Source organism: Mesoplodon bidens (assembly GCF_964165515.1).
Source record: "Mesoplodon bidens genome assembly, chromosome: 2".
Taxonomy (NCBI): Eukaryota; Metazoa; Chordata; class Mammalia; order Artiodactyla; family Ziphiidae; genus Mesoplodon; species Mesoplodon bidens.
The window spans coordinates 151,408,636-151,434,317 of record NC_138177.1 but is presented as its reverse complement, the minus strand read 5'-3'; the positions used below and the strand labels follow the sequence as shown (position 1 = coordinate 151,434,317).

General features: G+C 53.9%; 1 protein-coding gene across 1 annotated transcript; it reads left to right on the top strand.

Moving 5' to 3' along the window:
• Window positions 1-2,111: 2,111 nt before the first annotated feature.
• Window positions 2,112-21,351, top strand: TIE1 (tyrosine kinase with immunoglobulin like and EGF like domains 1). Its single transcript, XM_081224127.1, has 23 exons — window positions 2,112-2,268; window positions 4,995-5,312; window positions 5,393-5,503; window positions 6,981-7,136; window positions 7,299-7,430; window positions 7,591-7,731; window positions 7,950-8,078; window positions 8,901-9,046; window positions 9,275-9,419; window positions 11,506-11,664; window positions 11,852-11,989; window positions 12,176-12,472; window positions 13,034-13,324; window positions 13,665-13,855; window positions 16,226-16,436; window positions 16,598-16,708; window positions 16,922-17,112; window positions 18,085-18,198; window positions 18,308-18,378; window positions 19,526-19,566; window positions 19,676-19,772; window positions 19,856-19,955; window positions 20,903-21,351. Exons 1-23 carry the CDS (start codon window positions 2,211-2,213, stop codon window positions 20,972-20,974), a joined length of 3,420 nt encoding a protein of 1,139 aa, XP_081080253.1. The 5' UTR covers window positions 2,112-2,210; the 3' UTR covers window positions 20,975-21,351.
• The last annotated feature ends 4,331 nt before the right edge of the window (window positions 21,352-25,682 follow it).

Below are 25,682 nucleotides of genomic sequence, written 5' to 3'. Positions count from 1 at the left end.
TATTCTTACTTTTTTTAAAAGTAAATTACCTTTAGCTCTATCATTATCAGCTTTGTTTTGGATTGGAAGGTTGACCTCACAATGTGTAGAACTGCATATCTGCATTAACGTTATTCTTGGTCTGTAACTTTCCAATGACTGAGACTTTAAGAAATGCATTATGGTTTAAGTATTCCTATTGCAGTAGCCAGATGTATACACAACCCACTCAAAATTAGTTGGTGTGGTGATAGTTCATTTGTGACATGCTGTTTGTAAGCAGATGCTACTTAAGTTACTTGCAACATAATCTCAACACATGTAAAAATATACTTTTACACTTATAGGACATTGTTTTATAATATAAACCCTTATATACAAACTCTGCAAGATGTGCATTGTGCTTATCTACAGATCATTACTACTGAGTTTTGTTTCCCAGTTGAAAGTGGGGAGGCCAGATGGACCTGTAGTCTTTGTCATGCTATAGTGTCACAGAGCAAACACCTGTGCCAGTACCTGTCATTTTCCAGATCAGATGCTGCCCAAGTGCTCTATGTATACATAGAACATAACGTTAGGCCCACCAGGTTTTCCCAGAACCAAGGGGGAAGTTCTGACTACAACCCTGCCAGACAAAGTGCCGCAGCATTTCCCAGCTGCTTCCTCACGCCAGAGTCAAAGGTCTTGGCATCAAGATGAGCTGAAGACGAAGAAGGCATCCACCACCCCCACTCCCACCCGAGTCTTGTCCACAGAAAGCTCTTCCCAGACTCACACCTAGGAACGGGGTGTCCAGGAGGCCTACAGCGTAGGCCCGGGGGTCTTCCCTCATCCGTTTTTCAAACTACGCCCGGAGTCAGCATCTCTCCTGAGACTTTACAGGGATTTTCAGATGAGCCGCAGGGCTAAAGCAGCTCAGCTAGGCTGCAGGGGCCCAGGTTCCCCCAGACAGTGAATTAGAGCCTGGTGAGTCCAAAAGAGAGTCCAGCTTTCACCCGGGTACAGGCTCTGGGAAGATGTCCCAGCCCCAAAGGGAGGGTTTGGACTCCCAAACCAGTCCCCTAACCTGGCACCAGGTCTCACCCCACCGCAACCTCTCCATTCAAGGGCAGAGGAGTCACAGATTTCACCAGCAAGCCTGACCATCGGAGGGCTCCCAACACGTCTCCCTCTGCTCCCTGCCAGGACAGACCCCCACTGCCACCCCACCTCGGCAGGCATTCTGTGCCTGCGGGTCAGGCTCTGCTCTGGGAACTGCCAGTGGAGAGGTGGCACCAGGGCAGGGAGAGATGAGGGGCACAGCAGATCCATGGGGCTTCGGAGCCTTTGTCAAGGGGCTGGGACTGCTCCCAGGCTGTTGTTATCAGCCCTCAAGAGTACGGGCGCTCCCTGGGTGGGGCTTCTGATGCCCCAGTGCCCAAGAGTAATGACATCAGGCAGACAGTGTGCTGAAGTCTCTGTTACTGGCTTAAGCCAAGGGACTCACTCCCTGTGCATTCTCTGGGTCTGCTTAGCATAAGTCCTTGAGGAGCAACGAAGTCAGAAGTTCAGGTCCCAGCCTCACCATGACCTCAGAGAGCCTTCAAGCCCTGCAGGCCTCAGTTTTCCCGTCTGTGAAATGAGAGAGTTACATAAGATTGAATCAAAGGGTTTTTGCCCTGAGTGTGTTCTTTTGTTCCTTTATGTACATTCCAGATCCTTGTGCTCCATACATGAGCGGCTCTCGAGGACACCCATGTAACCACATCCTGGGACGCATACTTGAGGAATCGTGTGTTTGTGCTGGGGGAGGGACACCCCAGAACAATATCCTCCCCCATCCCCTCTCAATAGGAGGAAGCCAGTGGCTTCCTCCCTTTCCTGCCTCCTGCCTCCTGTGTGCTGGCAAGGCTGAGGACCACGCGGACAAGAGGGGAGGGGAAACAGTCCAACAGTCCCCAGGTCTGTCCTTATCACAACCCTCCCCCACCTCAAGTGACCCCAGTCCAGGACCTTCCAGGCCACACCCATCCCCACCCTTGTAGGGGCCGGACTAGGGGGGCCCAGAGGCCCAGAAGCAGGATAAGTCCTCCCCACCCCTCTCCCCGGCCCGCCTCCCACCCAAGCTAACTCATTTCCTCTTCCTCCCCAATACCAACACACACTGACAGCACAGGCTGAGCAGCCAGACCCAGAGTGACTGACCGTGGGCCCCACTTGTCCCGGCTGGCCTGGTCAGCCTCTGGATTATGGTCTGGCTGGAGCCCCCTTTGCTGCTCCCCATCTTCTTCCTGGCTTCTCATGTTGGTAAGTCTGCCCTGAACCTCCCCCCACCCAACCCCCAAAGCCTGACTCCCCCCAGAAAACCCTATCATCACTGCCATCACTTGCCTCTGTACCCTGATCCGCTAGAAAGTGGGATCAGGGCCTGGAAAACCCAGGCAGGCACTAAGGATCGGGGGAGGGGAGCAGCCACTGACTGTGTTGGGTGTGCACATCAGTGGGGAACAGCAGGGCCTCGGCCCGTGAAGCTTTCAGTGGGTGCTCATATGGTCAGTGTGTGGGACTCACTCAATTATTCATTTATCAAGCGTTTATCAAGCACCAACAATATTCCAGGAGCTGTGCTAAGTGACAGGCCATTAGTTGAGAGGCAGACAGCTGCTAGATCTGTACAACAGATTAAATGGTGCGGACCTCCTACGGCTGTTACTGGGTTTAAAGGAGGTAATTTACACAGAGCACTTGGTAAGAGCTTCTGAATAAGCGGTAGCCGATTCCTTCAGTGTGGTGCCCAAAGAGGATTAGAACGCAAAGGCCGCCTAGAGTGGTTCATGGTCTAGTGGGGGACACAGGACACCAGGTGAGCGCTGAACAGATAGACACAGAGGAGCACCGAGGAGTCAGCTTACTCTGCTTCAGGGTAGGAGATGAAAAGGGATTCGGAAATAGCTTCACTAAGAGGGGTGGTCTTCATTCCAGGCAGCCAGAACAATAGATGCAAGTCTCAGAGGCGGGGAAGTGCATAGGAGAGAGGGTTCCTGGAGGGAACCCAGCAGGAGGGGCAGTGTGAGCAGCAGAGGGCTCAAGAGCAAGCACTGCATCCTGAGGGCAATGGGGAGCCATGGAAGGTTGTAGGCCAGAGAGTCACAAGGCCTTAGAGGGATCACTTTGGACGATGAGTTGAGGAAGGAGGAGTGTGGCTGTCAGGATGGTCCAGGGGAGTAAGGATGAGGGTTAACAAGGGCGGGCTTGGGAATGGGGATGAAGCCAAGAGGCTTTGAGGAAATAGAATTTTGTGACTAATTGGGGCAGCCAGAGTAGTGCTCCGAGGTGTAGACTTTTAGAGTCAGACAATCAGTTTCTGCCAGTTACTCATTGTAAGACCTTGTGCAAGTTATTTCTCTGAGCCTTAATTTGCCAGCTATAAAATTGGGGTGATAACATCTACCTCCCAGGAGAGCTGGGATGATAAAATGAGAGAACATAAGTAAAGTACCTGGCGTATCAGTGACCTCCAATAAACATTAGTTACTATGACAGCAGGAGTATGAGATGACTCCAAAGCTTGTATCTCAGGCGGGTTTTGCCGTCTGCTGAGGCAGGGAGCCCAGAGAGGAGCAGGTTTGGGAAGAGCTGATGGAAAGCAGGCCCGAGCTGAGAGGCCATCCAGGGGTTACTGACTCAGAAGTGATAGTGAAAGCCCAGGGAGGGGATGAGCTTGCTAGAGGAAGCGTCGTGAATAATTATCATGAGCCTCCTCTGTGGATGGAAAGACATCAACTTCTGGAGGGTGGGAGGACCCAAAGGAAAACAGGTGCTCGGCACAGGACAGGCAGTCAGCTTCATTCACTCATGGCAGCCTCTCAAAGAATAGCCATTGATAAGTGAAGTAGCACTTAAACCAACTAACCACCTGGCAGTGAACAGGCAGGGACAGAGTAGGAGGGGCTCGGGAAGGTGTGGGCCCCGGGGCTGAGGAGGCTGGCAGGGCTCAGCCAGGCCTGGACTCCAGCTCTGCTTGGTCCCTCCTGGTTCCTGTCTCACACTGTGTGCCCCAGCCTTTCACTCCACACCTTTACTCAGGCTGTGCCCTCTGCCTAGAATGCCCCTCCTACCACTGACCTCTCCCTGTCCTCATTCTGACCCCTCACCGTACCCTGCTCAGCTTTAAGACCCTCAAGCTGTATCTCCCAGGAGGCACCTGTTCATCCTCTGCCTCCCCCATGCCGAGTTAGGCATCCCTTCCCTGTGCTCCCCACACAGTGTCCTGCATTTGATGGGTAGGTCCATGTCTGTCTCCCCATGGGGCCCAGAGCCCTTTGGAAGGCAAAGACCAAGGTCCACCTGGTGTCTCTGTGTGTTTCAGCCCCAACTCTGCCCTAGGGTCTGCCCTCCCTGCTTCTGGCCTTTTGCTGGGCCCAGAGCTCTCTCCCTTTCTGCCCCATAATCACCTGGCTGCAGAACCCAGCCTCTCCCACCTTCAATCCCAGCACAACAAAAAGGTCCAGATTTCTGGAGTGATAGGGAGGGGTCCCTCCAAGACACTTCTGATCTCTCGGCGGGGGGGGGGAGGGGGGAGGGGGGCGGGAGGGCAGGGAGAGCGGCTCCCCTTGGCAGAGCAGCTGTAGACACAGGTCAGGAAAGGGGACTGCCGGGAATAGAGGAAATGGAGACGGGGCGCATAGATCATTCTTTCTTTCCGAAGGCTGGGCTGTAAAGGGAAGCCATCTGGCAGGAGAAGGGAGGGGATGGGGAAGCCAGAGAAGGGGCTTTGTTTTTGTTTTTGTTCTTTTAGGATGAAGAGACTTGAAGGAAAGGGGCCAGTGCTCCGGGAAGGGGACTGGGACAGGAAGGGACGGGGGGTGGACGTGCCTGATAAAATTCAGTGCCTGGGGGGCGGGCGGGGAGAGGGGGGGAGAGGAGGGGAGGACAGGGGAGAGGCTGGGAGGAGAGGGGCAAGAGGGGGAGGAGAGGGGCAAGAGGGGGAGGGCGGGGCCCTGCCAGATACGGAGCCCGGTATCCCGGTCCAGGCGCTGCGGTGGACCTGACACTGCTGGCCGACCTGCGCCTGACCGAGCCCCAGCGCTTCTTCCTGACCTGCGTGTCCGGGGAGGCGGGGGCGGGCAGGGGCTCGGACGCCTGGGGGCCCCCGCTGCTGCTGGAGAAGGACGACCGCATCGTGCGCACGCCCCGGCCCTGGCAGCCCCTGCACCTGGCCCGCAATGGCTCGCGCCAGGTGACGCTGCGCGGCTTCTCGCAGCCCTCCGACCTGGTGGGCGTCTTCTCCTGCGTGGGCGGCGCGGGGGCGCGGCGCACGCGCGTCCTCTACGTGCACAACAGCCCAGGAGGTGAGTCCGGCCGCCGGCGGGGAGGAGGGGCAGGAGGGGCTGCCCTTGACCCCTGACCCCGCCCTCCATCCGCCTCGCAGCCCACCTGCTCCCAGACAAGGTCACACACACGGTGAATAAGGGCGACACGGCAGTACTTTCCGCGTGGGTGCGCAAGGAGAAGCAGACAGATGTGATCTGGAAGAGCAACGGTGAGAGGGTTATCTGAACTGGGTGGGCAGGTAAACCCCATAGCTCTGACACCCCAACATCTCCGTGGCCCTCAGTGTTCCCAGTTTTGGCCCCTGACACAGCACCTGTTACCCCCACTGGCCAACCTCCGGGGCGCCCCCTCTCTCCTGCACCAGGTCCATGGGAAGCACCTGCATCCAACTCATCTCTAGCTGTGAGATGTCCTCCTACTGCGCCCAGAGGACCAGCAGCCTCGTGGTCAGCTACCTCCTTCCCTGTCACCCCCAAGTTAGCGCTATGTTAACCCCTCACGTTGGACTCTCCTCTGAGAGTTAGCAGGTGCTATCACATTAGCCCGTCTGGCAGGGAGCAGCAGTCCCCATGCTGAAGAAGCGAACGGGTAACAAAGTCCCAGTCTTCTGGGAGGAAGGTTTGGCCTCTTCCAGAGATTTGTCAAGACACGTGCAGGGGCCTGGGCAGGCCTGGGGATCTCAGGGGGATCTCAGCCCAGGCCTGCCCCCATCCTGGCCCTATCAGGCCCTCTGGCCACCCCGTAGAAGGAAGCAGTTTTCCTGTGTGGCCCCACAGATTCCTGCCTCAGCTCTCACACCCACAGCCCTTTGGCTGACTCATGTGTCCCTGGGCTCCTGAGGGAGGAGGACCCTTCTCTTGGGCCAAGGGGTTTGCCTCCTGAGCTCCAGGCCCCCCGAATTGATGAGAAATGTGGAGAGTCAGGTAGACCTGCGTTCCCTAGAATCTCTGTTCCGTCCTGAGCAAAGAGGCAAGAAGGGGTGGGGCAGACACAAGGACCCTGATATTAGGGTCCACACGTCCTGGAGGGAGAGGCTCCTGGGAACTAGCTGCACGAAGAAGAGGGGAAGAACATTCCAGGAGGAGGATTGATAAGAGCAAAGGCAGGAAGCTGTGAGATACCACAGTGTTTCTAGAAGAGATACAAGCAATTCAGGAACTCAGGAATGTTAGGAGTCAGGCAGGATGTGGAGAGGTATGGGCTACACAGTGGCCAAACTGGTGAAAATGATTTGCTAAGGAGTCAGATGTTGTCTTGAGGGCAGTGGAGAGCTATGGAAGAGCTTAAGCAGGGGAGCTACTGTGGAATCTATCGGAGAAAAGTCTCACTGGCTGCTGAGTGAAGGACGGACAGGAAAGGGGGAGACTGGAGGCAGAGAGACTGCTTGGAAGGCTGTGGGAGGCTGGGAGCAGGGTGGTGGCAGTGCACGTGGAGAGGAGTGGGCAGCTTTAGGAGACGAGGGGGAGATTGAACCGGACTTGGTGATTTACTGAGTGGTTGGTGGAGCATGGAAAAGAGGATGCTTCCCAGCTTTCTGGCTTGGGTCCAGACACTCGCTGGTGCCTTCCCCCAGGTCTGCTCACTCTTCCTGGCGCACGTTGATGTGACTCAGGCCGAGGTGGGCAGAGGGAGGGAACACCAGCTCTTGTGTGATGGTGAGGCCCCTGACCCGTTTATGCCCCCAGGATCCTACTTCTACACCCTGGACTGGCATGAGGCCCAGGAAGGGCGGTTTTTGCTGCAGCTCCCAAACGTGCAGCCGTCATCAAGCGGCATCTACAGTGCCACCTACCTGGAAGCCAGCCCACTGGGCAGCGCCTTCTTTCGACTCATCGTGCGGGGTCAGGAGCAGAGGGCAGAGGTGGTGGGTGGTGTGGGAGGCTGGGAGCCCTATGGTTCTTCCTGTGGACCCCCTGCATCCTCTGGTCCCCCAGGGCTGCCTCAGTCCTCAGCAGCAGTGGTCCAGTGGGTGAGGGTCAGCTGCTGAAAGCACATTCCTGCAGGTTGTGAGGCAGGGCACTGGGGACAAGACTGTACCAAGGAATGCCCAGGCTGCCTGCATGGAGGTGTCTGCCACGACCAGGACGGCGAGTGTGTGTGCCCCCCTGGATTCACTGGGACCCGCTGTGAGCAAGGTAAGGAGGAGGGGGGCACTAGGACCTGGGCAGGAGAGGATGCCTGGCTGGGGGAAGACTCTCAAACCATGGGCATGGACCTTGGAGGGTGAACGTGCCAAGTAGGTCTTGAACCCTGGGGCCCAGCAGAGGCCCCTACACCCGCATGCCCTCTTTCTAGCCTGCAGAGAGGGCCGTTTTGGGCAGAGCTGCCAGGAACAGTGCCCAGGCACATCAGGCTGCCGAGGCCTCACCTTCTGCCTCCCGGACCCCTATGGCTGTTCTTGTGGATCTGGCTGGAGAGGAAGCCAGTGCCAGGAAGGTACGGACTAACCCACCCTCCGTGCTCCCTGACCCAGGCAGTCGGCTACAAGCCCGGCCCCAACCCTTCACTCTGGCCCCGACTTGCACACCAAGACCTCCATGGTCCCCGCTCACTTGGCCAATGCCCTCTCTACCCAGCCTGTCATTACCCAGGCCCCAGCGGCCCTCGTTGCCCCCTGACCTGTGCCCCTCTAACCACACCCCCTCTGTTCCCAGCCTGTGCCCCAGGTCATTTTGGGGCTGACTGCCACCTCCAGTGCCAGTGTCAGAACGGCGGCACTTGTGACCGCTTCAGCGGCTGCGTCTGCCCCTCCGGGTGGCATGGGGTGCACTGTGAGAAGTCAGGTACGAGCGCCGGGGGCTCTGAGGTCCCTCGGAACAGGTCAGCCTTCACCAGACACATCTCCCTGGCTCAAAGCCCTGCCCTCAGGGAGCTCACGGTCTGGAAGTTCTCACTGCCAGCCCACATCATCCATACAGGGATGGATAGCACCCCAGAGTGGGTGGGAGCACAGAGGAGGCCCCGACCAGCCTGAGAGAGTCAGGGAGGGCTTCTGGGAAGAGGTGCGATCTGAGATGGGATATGAAGGACAAGAGAAAGATGGCTGGAGAGAGAGCAGGGCAACGGCCTGGGGATTGAGGACTCAGGCTCAGGTACCAGGACAGTGGCATGAGGGGAGGCTCCGGGAGTGATCAGAGGAGGTCAAATCTTGGGGCCTTTGAATGACAGGCTATAGGATTTGCACTTAATATGAGAGGCCAGCAGGGAATTATTGAAGAGGCACGGGGCTCTCAGGTTTGTGTTTGAGAGAGGACACTGGCTGCTGGGTGGGGAGTGGAAGCAGGAGAGCCTGGAAGACCTGTCACAGGGCCCAGAAACGATGGAGGCCTGAACCAGCGTTCCGGCTGTGAAGCTGGCAAGGGGTCTGGTCTCCGTGTGGGAGGGTATGAGGAGGCGGAAGGTGCAGGAGGTAGACTCAGGAGCAGTCAGAGGTGGGCGTGAGGGCCCTGGAGGAGTTGCACAGGACTTTGCTGGCTTTCAGGCCTGGGTGACTGGGCTGCTGGCAGTACCTCCGCTAAGATGCAGGACTCCGGAGGAGGGGCGCTGTGGCAGTCACGTATCTGCCCTTGCAGGGCCTCCAGGATGCGTGTCCCCTCTCTCCCCAGACCGGATCCCCCAGATCCTGGACATGGTTTCAGAACTGGAGTTCAACTTGGAGACGACACCCCGGATCAACTGTGCCGCCGCGGGGAACCCCTTCCCAGTCCGGGGCAGCGTGGAGCTCCGCAAGCCGGACGGAACGGTCCTGCTGGTCAGTCCGGTGACCCCAGCCCAGGGCCCCTGCCCCTCCAGACCCCTGACCCCTCGGGGCTTTCTGCGGGCTCTGCCCACCGGCCTGACCACAGCTCAAATGGGATCAGGCTGATTGCTGAGGGACCACCACCCAGGCTCTGTCCCCTCGTCAGCCTGGACGAGCACACCTGTATCTGCCACATGGCACACATTCTCCGTGGTCTGTCCCTTCCCCTGTCTCTCATAGTCCACCAAGGCCATCGTGGAGCCAGATAGGACCACAGCCGAGTTCGAGGTGCCCCGCTTGGCTCTTGGGGACAGTGGGCTCTGGGAGTGCCGCGTGTCCACGTCTGGTGGCCAAGACAGCCGACGCTTCAGGGTCAACGTCAAAGGTCAGTGATGTCCTAGGTGATGCTGCTCAGACTGGGCATCTTAGCAGGAAGGGCAAGGGCATCTAAGGGCACAGCCCAGCACCAGGCAGAGAAGAGGGCTTGTTGTCAACCTGAGGCCTGGGCAGGGCATTGTCCAGGCTGGAGCACAGCTCAGTCCCATCTGGAAAGGGCATCCCATGCCCCAGAAATGGGACACCCTGCAGCCTTGCCCAGGGTGATGCTTCCCCTCTCTACCTCCCCCAAACCCCGCCCCACAGACACACAGTGCCTTTCAGTCCACCTCTGGGATGCTGCATCCCCTGACCCCCCAACCCCGAGTCACACCACAGGGCACTCATTGCTAGTTCAGGGGAGTGCCTGGGGCTGTGGAGCTCAGAGGGTGACCTGCTTCATTTCCAAAGGTGCTTCCTGGTGAGTAAGGAGGGAGCTGCCAGTGCCCAGGATCGCTCAGAGCAGAGCACCCACACCCCGTATAGGTGTCCCTCACCTTCTCCAGCATCATAAGCCTCAGACATTCACAGCCCCTGCTGCCCCTTGGCTTCTCTTTCCCTGTGCTCCTGACCCTGCCCTCCCCTGACGTAAGCCCAGACCTCTTGCTCATCTTCCTCTTTCTCACTGTCAGACTCTGCTTCCCATTCTCTCTGCACGACTCTGTCACCCACCCCGGTGCCCCACCTCCAGCCTTTCTCTTCTCACTCTCCCCAGGCTTTGGGCCCAGACAGTTTGGCTTTGAATCTTCACTACAAACTCTAGCGCCATCATCTAAGCAAGTTACTTATCTCCTCATAGCTTGTTTCTCTCTCTGTGAAATGAGGATATCAGCGCTCCCTTGATAGGGTTGCTGTAAAGATTAAATTAGATGATGCTTTTAAGCATTTAGCACAGTGCCTGACACAGGGTATGTGCTCAACGTATGTTGACATTTATTCTTATTATTAGTTAAAATGTCAACTATTCCTAAGATTTCAAATGTTCCCTAGCAACTCCCAGATATGATCTGCAGCCTGGACCCCTCTCCTGGGCCCCAGACCCAATTGGCGGGACCTCTGTGTAGTGGAGGTCTGGTTCTGAAGTCAGCATGGAAGTTACCTGGTGCATGACTCAAGGGCCCACTTTCTATCCAGCCACCTCCACGTCTAACCTCACATGTGAGCCACAGGCCCAGGGGCTCCATAGGATCCAAACTGGACCTTTCTCTCCCTCCAGACCAGCACTTCCTCCTGACATACTTCTTCCTGCCTGACCCCACTGTTCCCTCCCACCCCCTCAGCCACACCCCTGCACTTCCTTGACCCTCCCCCATCCATCCATCCATCCATCCATCCATCCATCCATTCTTAGAAAATCCGTCTGGAAAATGTTTGAAAGAGGCAAGGGAACCAGTTAAGGCATTAATGCAATAATCCGGAGAGAAAAGCTAAGGCAGAAAGGGCAGTGACCATGGGGTGAGGAAACTAAGCAGGAGCACAAAAACTGTTTGGACTAGGATGGGCTGATTTGAGGTGGCCTGGTCAGATAGACCCTGTTCAAACCCTGGCTCCGTGTCTTTAAGCAAGCTGTTCCCTGTCTCTGAGCCTCAGTTTCTTCATTCATAACATAGGGGTGATGAGCCCTGCCTGAAGGCACTTGTCAGGATTAGAGACCATGCACATGAAGCATCCGGGTAGAGCAGATGCTACATCACCTGCTACCCTTTTTTTTTAAATTAAGAGAGTGATGGATGATGGGGGGAGGGGCAGAGAGTAGGGTGACACTGCCTTGGGTTTCAGCCCCCTCCGTCTGCACCCACCTTGCATGGGCAGAGTGCCCTCCCCCAAACCCCTGTCCAGCCATGCCACTCCCTCACTTCACATCTTTTGGGACATCCTCAGGTTCTTATTGCTGAGTCCCTGCACCCTGAGCTGTCCTCCCTAGGCCCTGGACACTCTGGGCATCTGTTGAACTTGGTCTCTCCCCAGCCCAGGGGGTCCCCAGATCTAAACCAAAAGCCAGAGTTGTCTTTGATGCCCAGAAGACAGAGTCTGCTCCTATTTCCAATGACTGGGGGTGCTGTCTGGGCCATGCCTTACCCCGAGTCTCCTGGCAGTGCCCCCGGTGCCCCTGACTGCCCCTCGGCTCCTGGCCAAGCAGAGTCGCCAGCTTGTGGTCTCCCCACTGGTCTCCTTCTCCGGGGACGGGCCCATCGCCTCTGTACGGCTGCACTATCGGCCCCAGGACAGCACCATGGCCTGGTCCACCATCGTGGGTGAGCGGGGACAGAGCAGGGGGTGGGGGGCGGCTCTGGGGAAGGACTGGACGTCAGGCAGTGATGAGGGCAAAGGGGGGATGGAAAGGGAGGGAGAAGTGTGTGGAGAAGAGAGGGACTGAAGGGAGAGTGGTGGCTTCTGGAAGGGGTTGGGACTGATAGTGTGTGCTGCACACCCCGCCCCCAGTGGACCCCAGTGAGAACGTGACGTTAATGAACCTGAGGCCGAAGACGGGATACAGTGTCCGCGTGCAGCTGAGCCGGCCAGGGGAAGGAGGGGAGGGGGCCTGGGGGCCTCCCACCCTCATGACCACAGACTGTCCTGGTGAGAGGCCAAGAGTTATCCCTTTCCACCCCCCAGGGGTTACTGTCCTATGCACTCAGGGTTGTCATGGCTTGTCCACCCCGGGGGTCCCTGCCTTTCCCACTGGAGGTTGTCCCCTGGGGATCACTATCCCGTCTGGCCCCAGGGACCCACCGGACAGTTCTGACCCCCGACCTCTGGCCCCAGAGCCCTTGTTGCAGCCGTGGCTGGAGGGCTGGCATGTGGAGGGCCCCGACCGGTTGCGAGTGAGCTGGTCCTTACCCTCGGTGCCGGGGCCACTGGTGGGCGATGGTTTCCTGCTGCGCCTGTGGGACGGGGCCCGGGGACAGGAGCGGCGGGAGAACGTCTCGTCCCCCCAGGCCCGCACCGCCCTCCTGACCGGACTCACACCTGGCACCCACTACCAGCTGGACGTGCGGCTCTACCACTGTACCCTCCTGGGCCCGGCCTCACCCGCTGCTCGTGTGCTTCTGCCCCCCAGCGGTACGCTGGGGAGGGGGTGACGGGCTCAAGACGAGGGAGGACATGGGACGCAGGGAACACAGGAGACCCAAAAGGACATGGGAGGTTATAGGAGCCTGGATGGACATGCAGAGAGCATTGCACGTGAAAACATGCGCATTGGGAGGACCCGGGATGTGAGGCAGACACAAGCACGGGGAGGACATGACCCAGGGAAGGATACAGGATACCAGGAGGACATGGGACTTGGTGGGAACACAGACTGTGGAGGGACATGGGGAGGACCTACGACACTGGGAGGGTCTGGGCCACCAGGAAGAGAATGTATGTAAGGAGAACATATGTGTAAGGAGAACACACATGTCCTTCTTACATGTAAGGAGAACCAGGGGCAGCAGAAGCTCAGGCGTAAAGGAAGCCACAGGGAGAGGGATTCAGCCCAGGAAGGAAGGAGGAGGTCGGCAGGGTGCCTCCCGTTCCGGGTTTGCGGAGCCGGGGACACAGCTAGAGTGGATCTGTCTGACCCCACAGCCACACAGCCCGGTCCCATCTGAGCCCTGCCTTCTCACCCCGTGTCCACAGGGCCCCCAGCCCCCCGACACCTCCACGCCCAGGCCCTTTCAGACTCCGAGATCCAGCTGGTGTGGCAGCGCCCAGAGGCTCCAGCTGGGCCTATATCCAAGTACATTGTGGAGGTGCAGGTGGCTGAGGGCTCGGGAGACCCACTGTGGATGGACGTGGACAGGCCCGAGGAGACGAGCACCATCGTCCGCGGCCTCAATGCCAGCACGCGCTACCTCTTCCGTGTGCGGGCCAGCGTCCAGGGCCCCGGTGACTGGAGCAACATGGTAGAAGAGTCCACCCTAAGCAACGGTGAGAGGGCGGGGCCCAAGAGGACTCCTGGGCCACAGGGTCAGTCTCAATGCTCTCTCCTTCCAAGTGATCCCCTGCCTTGGAGCTAGGGCATCCTAGGCCCCCTCCCAACAAATGACACAAGCCCTGGCACTGTGGACCCTGACCCTTCCCTTCCTATGACCCACTGTCCTAGTGCTGGAAAAATCATGTCATTCCAGACCCATTGGTCCTAGGCCTGATATACCTGCTCCCTCCCTGGGACTGGGATCTCTGACCTCTCCCTCTGTGTGACCCCATGGTGGCCTCTGGGTTCCCTGACCCAGGCGTCCCTATGATCTGTGCCTCTTATTGGATCCAGGGTTGCAGAGCGAGGGCCCGGTCCAAGAGGTCCAGGCAGCTGAAGAGGGTCTGGATCAACAGCTGGTCCTGGCTGTGGTGGGCTCTGTGTCTGCCACCTGCCTCACCATCCTGGCTGCCCTCTTAACCCTGGCGTGCATCCGCAGAAGCTGCCTGCATCGCAGACGCACCTTCACCTACCAGTCGGGATCGGTCAGTCACCTGTACCCTTCTCAGGGCACATGTGTGCAGACCTTGTGTATATATGTTCCTACCTATACACACATGAGTATTTGTACACTGCGAGTGTGTGTGTGTGTGCGCGCACACATGGGTGTTTGTGTCATAGGTATAAGACTACACTCAACAACGTGCAAGGGTATGATACTTAACAATAATTTTCTCTATTTCTCTAGAAGTGAACTCAACTCACAGCCCATTTATATTTGTGGTGACATGCTTAATATCCCCAGCTCAGAATCACTCGGTTATTTCCATGTTGCACCACGGTCAATTAGGGATTCTCCCCCTTCTCACGAGGGGTGATGGAAGCCTGGGAAGCCTGGTGATAACGTAGGGAACGCCTGGGCTCCGTGCCGGCCTCTGTCTGGGCAGGCCGTCCCGCACTTGGGAACCAGCCTGCACCGGCACGCATCTGTGACTCATGTCCTCAGCCCTTCCGTAGCCTCCTTCCTGCCGGCAGGGCACTCGCGCTGTGAGTTCCTCGTCCCATCCTCCATCCTTGCAAATCCCAGGGCCTCCTTGGGGAGACGTAAGAACTCCAAGGGGCTTCCCCGTGCCCTGCAGAAGGCAGCGTATTCTATGGCCCTCAGACCCGTTGCTGCAGGCCCGCCTACAGCTGTTGAGCTGGGCCTGCAGCTTCACCTGTCACTCCTGGAGAAGGAAGCACAGGCCTCCCCTCTTGTTGGCTTCCCTGTAAGCCTGGCTGAGTTTTCTGTCCTGTCTATGCCCCTCCAGCCAGCAGGCCCACACCGAGGGGCTGGGGGGTGGGGGTGGGGTGCTGGCTTCTCTTCAGGGACCAGGCATCACCTTATCTTGTCACCTCCTCCCAACTCTCTCTCCTCTGGGATCTTCCCCACTGTTGTCACTTATGATCTGAACTCTGACCTTGGTCCTCTGTGCCTGGGCTCTTGATATTTACAGCCAGGCTTTGGCATTTCAAAAAATCAAAAAACTTCTCTCTCAAGGGCTGACCCTTGTGATACAAAGCCTAGTGTCTGAGGCTATTGTCTCTGCCATGCCTTTAGAAAACTCCCTTCAGAGATTCAATCGGCCTCTTTGTTCCAGGCTGCATTGGCCTCCTTCTGAGGTCAGTGTTTGCAGAAAGCAGCCCTGGCTGTGGCAGGGGAGGGTCACGGGTACGACTGTGGAGGGAAGGAGTAGGAAAGCAGCCTTATATGGGTATAGCACCCCAACATATATCAAGATGTACCCCTGCTACATGCACCTGTGTGCGCGTATGCGTGCGTGTATGCATAAGCGCGTGTGCCGGGAGTGAGTGCATGTGTGCGTCCCTGTGAGTACCCCCATCTGTACGTGCCTGTGTCCCTGATACATGTGTCCCTCTGCTTGTGCTCCTGCTTGAGCACGTGTCCACGTGTAGCTCTCATGGATGCTCTGCATACGGGCCACCACTAGAACATGTGTGTGCATGCTGGTGTGTGCCTTCAGCTGTCCATGTTTTGTGTGAATCCATGTGACCTGTGTCCTCAGCCCTCACCCCTCAAGCTGGGCTGCAGCTCACGTAGGGACCGCACCCACCACCAGGTCTGTCTTAACCCTTCTTTTGGTTCTCATATTGGCAGCGCCCGTGGTCCTGTTCAGCGGTTTCCTCTTCCTGCTATCAGCCCTGCGCAGGTGGCCCTGCTCCTACTTGGTTGGGGGGAGTGGATGTTCCTCTTTTTTATGCTCTTTCTATCCTCAGGTCCCGGGGTGATTTGAGAGCTATGGGTGGCTACCAAGTGGGTGGACAGGGGTAATCTCTGCTTCCACTGCTGTGGAGAAGAAAACCCATCCACTGGCTCCCAGCAGCTCAGGGCTTAGCATGGAGTAGGTGCACAGTAAATGTACCCTAGCTCTCTGCCTAGGGCTGGAATCCCCTCCAAAGCGTCCTTGGTGACAAAAAAAAAAAAAAAAAAAAAAAAAACCGGTTGTGGGATGAGCACAATAAGGGGAAGCTCATTACTCCCCATCACAGTTCATTCCAGTTCCTTTCAGTTTTAAATGTTAGGAGTATCATCCTTCCATCGACTCATGCCGTGGCTTCTAGCAATTTTACCCACTCCTTGTTCCTCCAAAGCCCCACACACCTGATCCCCAGGTGGCGGCCTCTGCACTTCTCTCCTTGGACATCTGTCCACCCAACAGCCCACCTATGGCTCCATCTCATATGATTCTGTCTCAGTATGTGTCCTGTGTCTGACTGTTCCTGGCTGGCCACCAGGGTGCCCTCTGTCTGAGTCTCTGTCCATTTGTCTAACCACTCTTTGTCTGCCTATCTGTGCATCTTGCTGCCCCTGTCTCTTGTGTGGACTGTCTGCCCACTTGTCCCATCCTATGAAGGGTGAGGAGACCATCCTGCAGTTCAGCTCGGGCACCTTGACACTGACCCGGCGGCCAAAACCACAGCCCGAGCCCCTGAATTACCCAGTGCTGGAATGGGAGGACATCACCTTTGAGGATCTCATTGGGGAGGGGAACTTCGGCCAGGTCATCCGGGCCATGATCAAGAAGGACGGACTCAAGATGAATGCAGCCATCAAGATGCTGAAAGGTCTGCTGCGAGTGACTCCTGCCCAACCCCTGACCCTCTCCTTCGTCCCACAATCCCAGGCCCCACCTGGCTTCCACCAGCAACTGACACCAGCCCTCACCAGCCCATACCCTTTCTCCAGGGTTATTTTCGGCAAAAGTGATATTGGATTCTTTACACAGAGTATGCCTCTGAAAATGACCATCGTGACTTCGCGGGAGAACTGGAAGTTCTGTGCAAACTGGGGCATCACCCCAACATCATCAACCTCTTGGGGGCCTGTGAGAACCGAGGTGAGCCCCCAACTTATCACCTACCCCTTCTTCCAAACCCCCATTATCAGCCATCACCTTCGCATCCGTAGCTTGTGGGAAGCTTTGGGACACCGAAACATCACTATTGGTTCTCCTTTGTGCACCAGGTTCCCTGTCTAGTACCATGGAGTGCCTGCTACCACCCCAGGTTGCCTGAGTATAAACCACCACCCTGTATTCCTCACCTGCCAGGTTACTTGTATATCGCCATTGAATATGCCCCCTATGGGAACCTGCTCGATTTCCTGAGGAAGAGCAGGGTCCTGGAGACTGACCCAGCTTTTGCTCGAGAACATGGAACGGCCTCCACCCTCAGCTCCCGGCAGCTGCTGCGTTTCGCCAGTGATGCTGCCAATGGCATGCAGTACCTGAGTGAGAAGCAGGTGTGTGTGAGTGTGTGTTGGGGGAGGTGAGGGGAGACCATCGAGCGGACTTCAGGAGATTAAATCAGCAGACTCTAATTGATGTGGGATTGAGGAATAAAGAGGGACGTGACCCCATCCTGTCCTGGAGGAGTGGGTGAGAACACAGGGCGAGAAGCAGGTCTGAAAAAGGTGTTGCATTTGAAGCATCCGAGGGACATCATGGTGGAGGTGTTGGCTTAGCGGTTGTACAAGCCAGCCTAAAACTCAGGAGGGAGGCCTGGGCCGGGGACGACAGTCTGGGAGCTGTCACTTCACAGTTGGTGACACTGGTGGCCAGGGAGTGGGCGAGACTCGCCAGGAGAGGCTGGAGGCTAGAACAGAGAGGGGAGGCCCGAGCCCAAGTTCGAGGACACCCCGCCTGAATGAAAGGAGAGAGGGGACAGTTGAGACCGAGGGGAGGCATCTTGAAGTTATTAAAGTTTTGAGTGTCTTTGAAAGCAGAGGGGAAGGGGCCAAGATAGAGGGAGGGGTGATGGAGAGAGGTCTCTGAGGAAGGTGGAAGGCCCAGTGGGGAGGATCTGGAACTCAAGGGAGAGTTCACTTTGGGCAAGAGAAGGGCCTTTCCACGCTCATCAGTGGGGTGGGGGTCAGGGAGAGGTCAGGAAAGACGGGGTCAGGGAGCATGCAAAGAGGAGAAGGTGCAGTGTGGTCACTGGGGAAAAGCCCACCTTCGTCCCAGGAGAGGGATATAGCCTGAACTTGGCCGTGGCCCAGGTCACTGGAAGGAAGGGATGACAGCCAGCACTGTGGTTCTTCTCAGGCAGGAGCTTCTGATCCAGGATGAGGCCTGGGTTGGGGGCAGAAGAGTAAGGGGCTACTAAAGGCATGGAGGGGCCCACGAAGCCAGCCGTGGGGCCAGACCCCTCACTGGCCCCGGAGTCTGGGGCTCACTCATCCCCCATCTTTCCTGACTTCTGACCGTGCCTGCAGTTCATCCACAGGGACCTGGCTGCCCGAAACGTGCTAGTCGGAGAGAACCTGGCCTCCAAGATTGCGGACTTCGGCCTTTCTCGGGGGGAGGAGGTTTATGTGAAGAAGACGATGGTAAGTCTCACTGGGTCCCCCTCTCAGGGCCAGGCCTGGCCCTGCCTCCCAGAACCTGCTCAACAGCCCCTTTCTCATCACCTGACCCCTCAAACCCACTCTCTCCCAGGGGCGTCTCCCCGTGCGCTGGATGGCCATTGAGTCTCTGAACTACAGTGTCTATACTACCAAGAGCGATGTGTGAGTGGGGGTGGGGGGAGGGGCGGGAGGGTTTGGTCCCCCGAGGTTGCTTGTAGGTGTAACCTGAACGCACCTCAGAGATGTCTCAGGTAGTCCAAGACATGACTTGGTCATCCCTACGGTGTGTTCCAGGTGTGACACAGGTGTGACAGAAGTGTCTCAGGTATACCTTGGCCGTGCCCAGCATCTTAGTGGGAAGGCGTGGGGCTAGCTGGAAGGAAGTTTCAACTTGGCAGGTGTGTCAGGAGTAGGATTGCAGTAGGGGTGGTTTAGGGCTATATTTGACTAAGAGACTGGAGGATGCCTTGGAGAGGCTTGGGGATGCTGGTGGATAACACCTGGGTGAATGGAGAGACCACTCAAAGAATGTTCTCGCCTTCCTCTCTGAAGGGCAGGTCATCCCCACCTGAGGACCTAACCAGAGCATGACCCCCAAGACGCCCTCTCTGCACTCCCTCCCCAAACAGCCATCCTGGCACACCCCTTCCCTTCTCTCCAGGGAGCCTGGCCTGCCCAGCGCTCCAGCCCTGGCTCTGCCCCTCGCCCCAAGCCCTTTGGCCTGGCCTGCCCGGCTCACTATCCACCACACCACCACCCCTCTGATCACTACTTGCCTACTTCCTGCTTCTGCCCCAAACCCCTGAGATTCCCTCCCCCGCACTAGAACTTCCACCCTGGCCTCAGCCACCTCTAACCTGCACAGCTGTTGTTACAATATAAGAGGCAGTTAAGAGCAAGGGCTTTGGAGCGAGACTGCCAGGGTTTGAATCCCAGCTCTGCCACTTACAAGCTGTGTGGCCTTGGGTGAGCTAGCTACGCTCTCAGTGCCTCTGTGTCTCCATCTGTAAAATGGGGATAATAATTGTACCTCTACCATAAGGTTGGTGTGAGGGTTAAATGAATTAACATATACATTAAATGATCGGTGCCTCGCCTACGGTAAGTGCACAGTAAAAATGTTAGCTATGATTACATTAAGCCTGGGAGGCTGTGAAGGAGTTTCAGAGACAACAGCTGGCCAAGGCCAGACCCTTGCAAAGTAGATACACACAGGGGCTGGGAGGGGCTGCACACCTGGGGTAGGTAGACACTAAGCTGCTGGGCCCCGGGGCCTAGAAGGTAACTAAGTACATCCTCCTCATTTCAGTTGGTCCTTTGGGGTCCTCCTCTGGGAGATCGTGAGCCTTGGTGAGTCCCTGACCCCTGTTCCCGAGAGGGTCCCCACCTTATCCCTACGCACCCCCCCCCCCCCCTCCCTCCTGGGCCCTGGGCTGAGAGAGCATTGCCCCTCCTGCAGGGGGCACCCCGTACTGTGGCATGACATGTGCCGAGCTCTATGAAAAGCTGCCGCAGGGCTACCGCATGGAGCAGCCTCGCAACTGTGATGATGAAGTGTGAGTCCCCTCAGCCTTGAGCCCCGGGAACCCTGTCACCCCAGCAGGCCCTGACCCTCACCTCAGCGATCCCCCACCTGCAGGTACGAGCTGATGCGGCAGTGCTGGCGGGACCGTCCGTACGAGCGACCCCCCTTTGCCCAGATCGCGCTGCAGCTGGGCCGAATGCTGGAAGCCAGAAAGGTGAGGAGACTCGGGGGACGGGGGTTGGTCTCGCCGAGCTCACAGGGGTGCCCTCTCATAGGAGCCAGAGAGCAGCAGCCTCTGTGTCCCTGTCCCCACCACTAGCTGCACCACAGCTAGGCCAGGCCCTGGGATGCAGCCCCCCTTTCCAGCTCTCACTGGGTTGGACACCAGGCCCTTCTAAACTCTTCCAAGGCCACTGATTAGCCTCAGTAGCAAGTCATTGTCCCAGGTCCCAGGTCCCAGACTCCCTGCCTGTCCTCTGCTAGGGCCATCAGCCCACTCTCATCTGGGACACCTCACCTGGCACAGAGCCAGAGTGGAATCATGAATGGTCAGCTCACCAAATGGATGGAGGATGAATGAATGCCCCAGTAACTGAATGAATGAATGAATAGAATTAGTGGATGGATGATACAATAATCATTCAAATAAACATGTAATTAAGTAACTGAAACTAGTAACCATATAAATAAATGAATTATCAAATAAATATAAGTGAAGAAATGCATCAAAATGAGTAATGTGAAGAGTTCGTCATATGAATTAATTAATGACTAAGTAGTTAAAGGAATTATAAAACTACCTTAAGAATGAAGGAATAATCAAATAACCAGAAAAATGGGTAAATCATCAAAAATAGTCTTATAAATAGATGAATAAGTAAATGAATGGATGAATGCATTAGCAATCAATTCATCGGATAAGGGCGTGAAAAAACTCCTATCGAACAACTGTGTCAAGGGTCTCTCACGTGAGCCCCCAGCTGTGGTCTGATGACCTTGCTGCTCTGGGCTGGTGAGGACCACCCTTGGCCATGGGGTCATCTTGAGTCTTCGAAACAAATCTGTGTCACTTTAAATACCCCAACCACATGGAAGTCAAGGACCTCCAGGGCAGGCGCGCCCCCACCCCTGGCCCCCACTAAAGCGTGCTCTGCTTCCCAGGCCTATGTGAACATGTCGCTGTTTGAGAACTTCACGTATGCGGGCATCGACGCTACAGCTGAGGAGGCCTGAGCTGCCATCCGGCCAGAACGTGGCTCTGCTGGCCAGAGCAACCTCGGCTCTTCGACCTGTGACTTCTGATCCTTGTCGCCTGAGCTGCCTCAAGGAATTGTTTTTTAACTTAAGGAAGAAAAAAGGGGATCCAGGGATGGGGTGGGCTTGTGGGGGGCGGGTCCTCATCCTTTGCAGTTGCTCCCAGTGCCTCCTGAATTACTGACGGCTACCCTCACGTCCTTCGTTCTAGTTCAGCTGCTCCACGTTTGTGCTCTTCCGTTCCCTGCCCTCAAACCCCTGCTTCAGCCCCTCCCCTCAAGCCAGCACTCACACCACTAACATGCCCCCACTCCCAGCCTTGTAATCAGGAAAAATAAACGCTCTGAGAAGCTCCATCCGATGTCTACCTTTTACTGCTGGTCAATTCCAGGGAAAAGTTAAGCCAAAGAGGGAGAAACTGGACTTTCCAGGAAAAGAGATGCTATCCCTGGTTACACTGTCGCTATTCCAAGCCCTCTACGGGGGTTGCCTCTCCATGATGGGAGATATTCTTGAAGACCCATTTTATACATACACTGCCCCCACATCTCCGTCATAATGAGAAGTCCAGTTCTCCCCTGGTCTCTTCCCAGCTTTCCAGCCTCTATCACCAATATGTCTCCCTAGGTAGCTGCCAGCCTAGGATTCTTTGCTCTGTCCAAACAGTCCCTCCCAGGATCGGCTCTAGGCCAGCCTCAGCTCAAACTGACACCTCAGCACCGGACAGATTCTGGCCTGTCTCGAGCTCCCATTTTCCTTATGTCTCTAGGCGGCCTTCCCTGGCTTGGTACTGCCCGGCTTGTGGGCCCCAAAGGAAGAAAGCAGAGGTCACTTCCAACTTCAGCCAGCCACGGTAGGATTCCTTTGCCTTCCTCAGAGTCTCTAAGTGTGTGGGGAGGTGATCCCTGTACTGAAAGCTAGTCCCAAATCACTACCCCATGCTGTGTGGCCTTCAGGTTTGCCCATCCTTTTGATTTGTCACTGCTGGCCTCAGATTTCTCTCCCACTGGTCCTTAAGAAACAAGACTTGTCTTGCTTCTCACATTTTTTCAGCGAATCAGATAAAATCGAAGAAGACATAAAGATAGGATGGTATTGTGGTTAAGAGCACAGATACTGGAATCACACAGACCCATGTCCAAGTCCCTGCTATATCACTTACTATCTGTGTGACCATGGTCAACTCACTTAACCTCTCTGAGCTTCAGTTTTCTCCTCTGAAAAATGAAGTTAGTAACAGCTACCTCACTGCTGTTAGCACTAAATAAGATTACACCGGGACATTTTTCATAGCTATGACCTTGGACATAGTGTTCAGCAAGTGTCAGCTGATATCATTATACACAAATGCAGGAAGTTGGGGAAGGGGGTGATTATCAGAATCTGTATTCCAAAAAGACTTGAGTGGTTAGAGAGTGGAGCTGAATTTAAGAAGAAGAAATTAACTGGAGTAAAGTGGAGGCTATGCATGCTAGGGGAGATGGGATTTGCTAGAATGAAATTCCATTTCAGATCTACTGCAGGGCTATTTCCAGGTCTTGGATGTGGGGATTAAAAAGTTATCTCTGGGGCTTGCCTGGTGGCGCAGTGGTTGAGAGTCCGCCTGCTGATACAGGGGACACGGGTTCGTGCCCCGGTCCGGGAAGATCCCACATGCTGCGGAGCGGCTGGGCCCGTGAGCCATGGCCACTGAGCCTGCATGTCCGGAGCCTGTGCTCCGCAACGGGAGAGGCCACAACAGTGAAAGGCCCGTGTAACGCAAAAAAAAAAAAAAAAAAAAAAAAGTTATCTCTGGTAGGGACCAATATATAAACAAAGATGCCCCTGTGGGGTGACAGGTATGTAAACAAACAATAAAATACAGTGGTGTATGCTATAAGAGAGGGAGACGGGACCTGTGGGATACATAGAAAGGAGATGCAGTCGGGAAGGCTTTTCTAGAGAAGGTAACATTTTAATATGGGCCATGAAGAAGAAGCAGGAGCTTGACAGAAGAAAACACCTGGCAGAGGAAACAGCACCTGTGGCATGTGGTATGTTCAGGAGCTGCAAAGAATTCCCTGCGTCTGGAACAAAAGGAGAACATAGCTCCATGAGGGTAATGACCCCAGAGAGGTGACAGGGGCCAGCCCATACTGAACCTTATAGGCAATGTTAAGGATATGGGTCTTTATCCTAAGGGCAAAGGGCAGCCATAGAAGAGCTGGATGCAGGGGTGTGTCATGATCAGATCTGCATTTTTGAAAAGATCACTGGTTACTCTGTGGAGGATGGATTATAGAGGAACAAAATGACATCCCTATAAATTAGGCACCTTAAATAAAACGGACAAATTCCTAGAAAGACAGGAACTACCAAATTGACTCAAGAAAAAATAGGTAATCTAAGTAGACTTATGACAAGTAAAAAGATTAAATTAGTAATCAAAAAATGACCTACAAAGAAAAGCCCATGCCCAGATGGCTTTGCTGGTGAATTCCACCAAACATTTAAAGAATAAATACAAAATTTTCACAAACTCTTCAAAAATAGAAGAGGAAAGAATAGCTCCCAATTCATTCTGTAAGACCAGTATTACCCTGATACACAGAGCAGACAAAACATCACAAGAAAACAAAACAGATCAATATATCTTATGAATATGGACACAAAAATTCTCAAGAAAATACTACAGAATCCAGCAACATATAAAAAGCAAACAGAATCCAGCAACATATAAAAAGGATTGCATAACATAATCAAGTGGGATTTATCCCAGGAGTGCCAAGGTTGGTTAAACATCCAAAAACCGATTAATGTAATACGTCAACGTATCAACAGAATGAAAAACAAAAAGTACATGATCATCTCAATAGGCACAGAAAAAGCATTTGACAAAATCCAACACACTTTCATGTTTAAAAAAAAAAACAACTAAAACTAAGAATAGAAGGAGACTTCATCAACCTGATACAGGGCATTTACAAAAATCCACATCATACTTAATAGTGAAAGACTGAATGCTTTCTCCCTAAGAACAGGAAGGAATAAGACAAAGATATCTGTCTCCCCACTTCTATTCAGCACTGTACTGGAGGTTCTAGCCAGGGCAGATGGGCAAGAAAAATAAACAAACAGCATCCAGACTGGAAAGGAAGAAGTAAAACTGTCTCTATTTGCAGATAACATGATTGTGTATCCAGGAAATCCTAAGGAATCCACTAAAAAACTATTAGAACTGATAAATGAGTTCAGCAAGTTTGCAGGACACAAGATTTATATACAAAAAGCAGTTTTCTTTTATATACTTGCAATGAACAATCTGAAAATGAAAATAAGAAAATTCCATTTACAATAGTGCTAAAAATAATAAAATACTTAGGAATATATTTGGCATGCAAAACTTATACTCTGAAAACTACAAAACAGCACTGAAAGAAATTAAAGCACATCTAAATAAATGGAAAAACATCTCACGTTCATGAATTGGAAGACCTAGTATTGTTAAGATAATAATACTTCCCAAACTGATCTACAGATTCAATGCAATCCTGTCAGAATACTAACTGGCTTCTTAGTAGAAATTGACAAGCTGATTCTAAAATCCATATGGAATTGCAAGAGATCCAAATCAGCCAAAACAATCTTGAAAAAGAAGAGCAAATTTGGAGGACTGACACTTCCTAATTGCGAAACTTATTATAAAGCAATAAAAAGCAAGATAGTGTGGTACTGGCATAAGGATAGACAGATAGATCAATAGAATAGAACTGAGAGTCTAGAAAGAAACCCATGTGTCTATGATCAACTAATTTTAAACAAAGGTGCCAAGACCATTCAATGGGGAAAGAATGGTCCTCAACAAATGGTGCTGGGACAACTGAATAACCACATGGAGAAGAATGAATTGGACCTTTTACAAACACCATAAACAAACTTAAACTGGATCAAAGACCTAAATGCAAGAGCTAAAACTATAAAACCCTTAAAAGAAAACATAGGGGTAAATCATTACCTTGAATTTAGCAATGAATTCTTAGATATGACACCAAAAGCACGAGTAACAAAATTAAAAATAAATGAATTAGACTTCATCAAAGTTGAAAACTTTGGCATATCAAAGGACATTATCAAGAAGGTCAAAAGACAACCCATAGAATGGGAAAAAAAATTTGCAAATCACATATCTGAGAAGGGACTTGTATCTAGGATATATAAAGAAGACTTACAACTCAATAAAGATAAATATCGCAATTTTTTTAAATAAGCAAAGGCCCTGAATAGACATTTCTCCAAAGAAGATATACAAACGGCCAATAAGCACAAGAAAAGATGTTCAACATTATTAGTCATCAGGAAAATTCAAATCAAAACTGTAAGGAGAGTTGGGGTGGGGGAGGGAAGGATTGGAAGTTTGGGATTAGCAGACGCAAACTATTACATATAGGATGGATAAACAATAAGGTCCTACTCTAAAGCACAAGAAACTGTATTCAATATCCTGTGATAAACCATAATGGAAAAGAATATATATATGTAACGGAATCACTTTTCTGTACAGCAGAAATGAACACAACATTGTAAATCAACTATACTTCAATAATTAAAAAATAAATACTATAAGGAGATACCACTTCATATCCACTAGGATGGCTGTAATCAAAAGTCAGATAATAACAAGTGTTGGCAAGGAAAAATTAGAACCCTC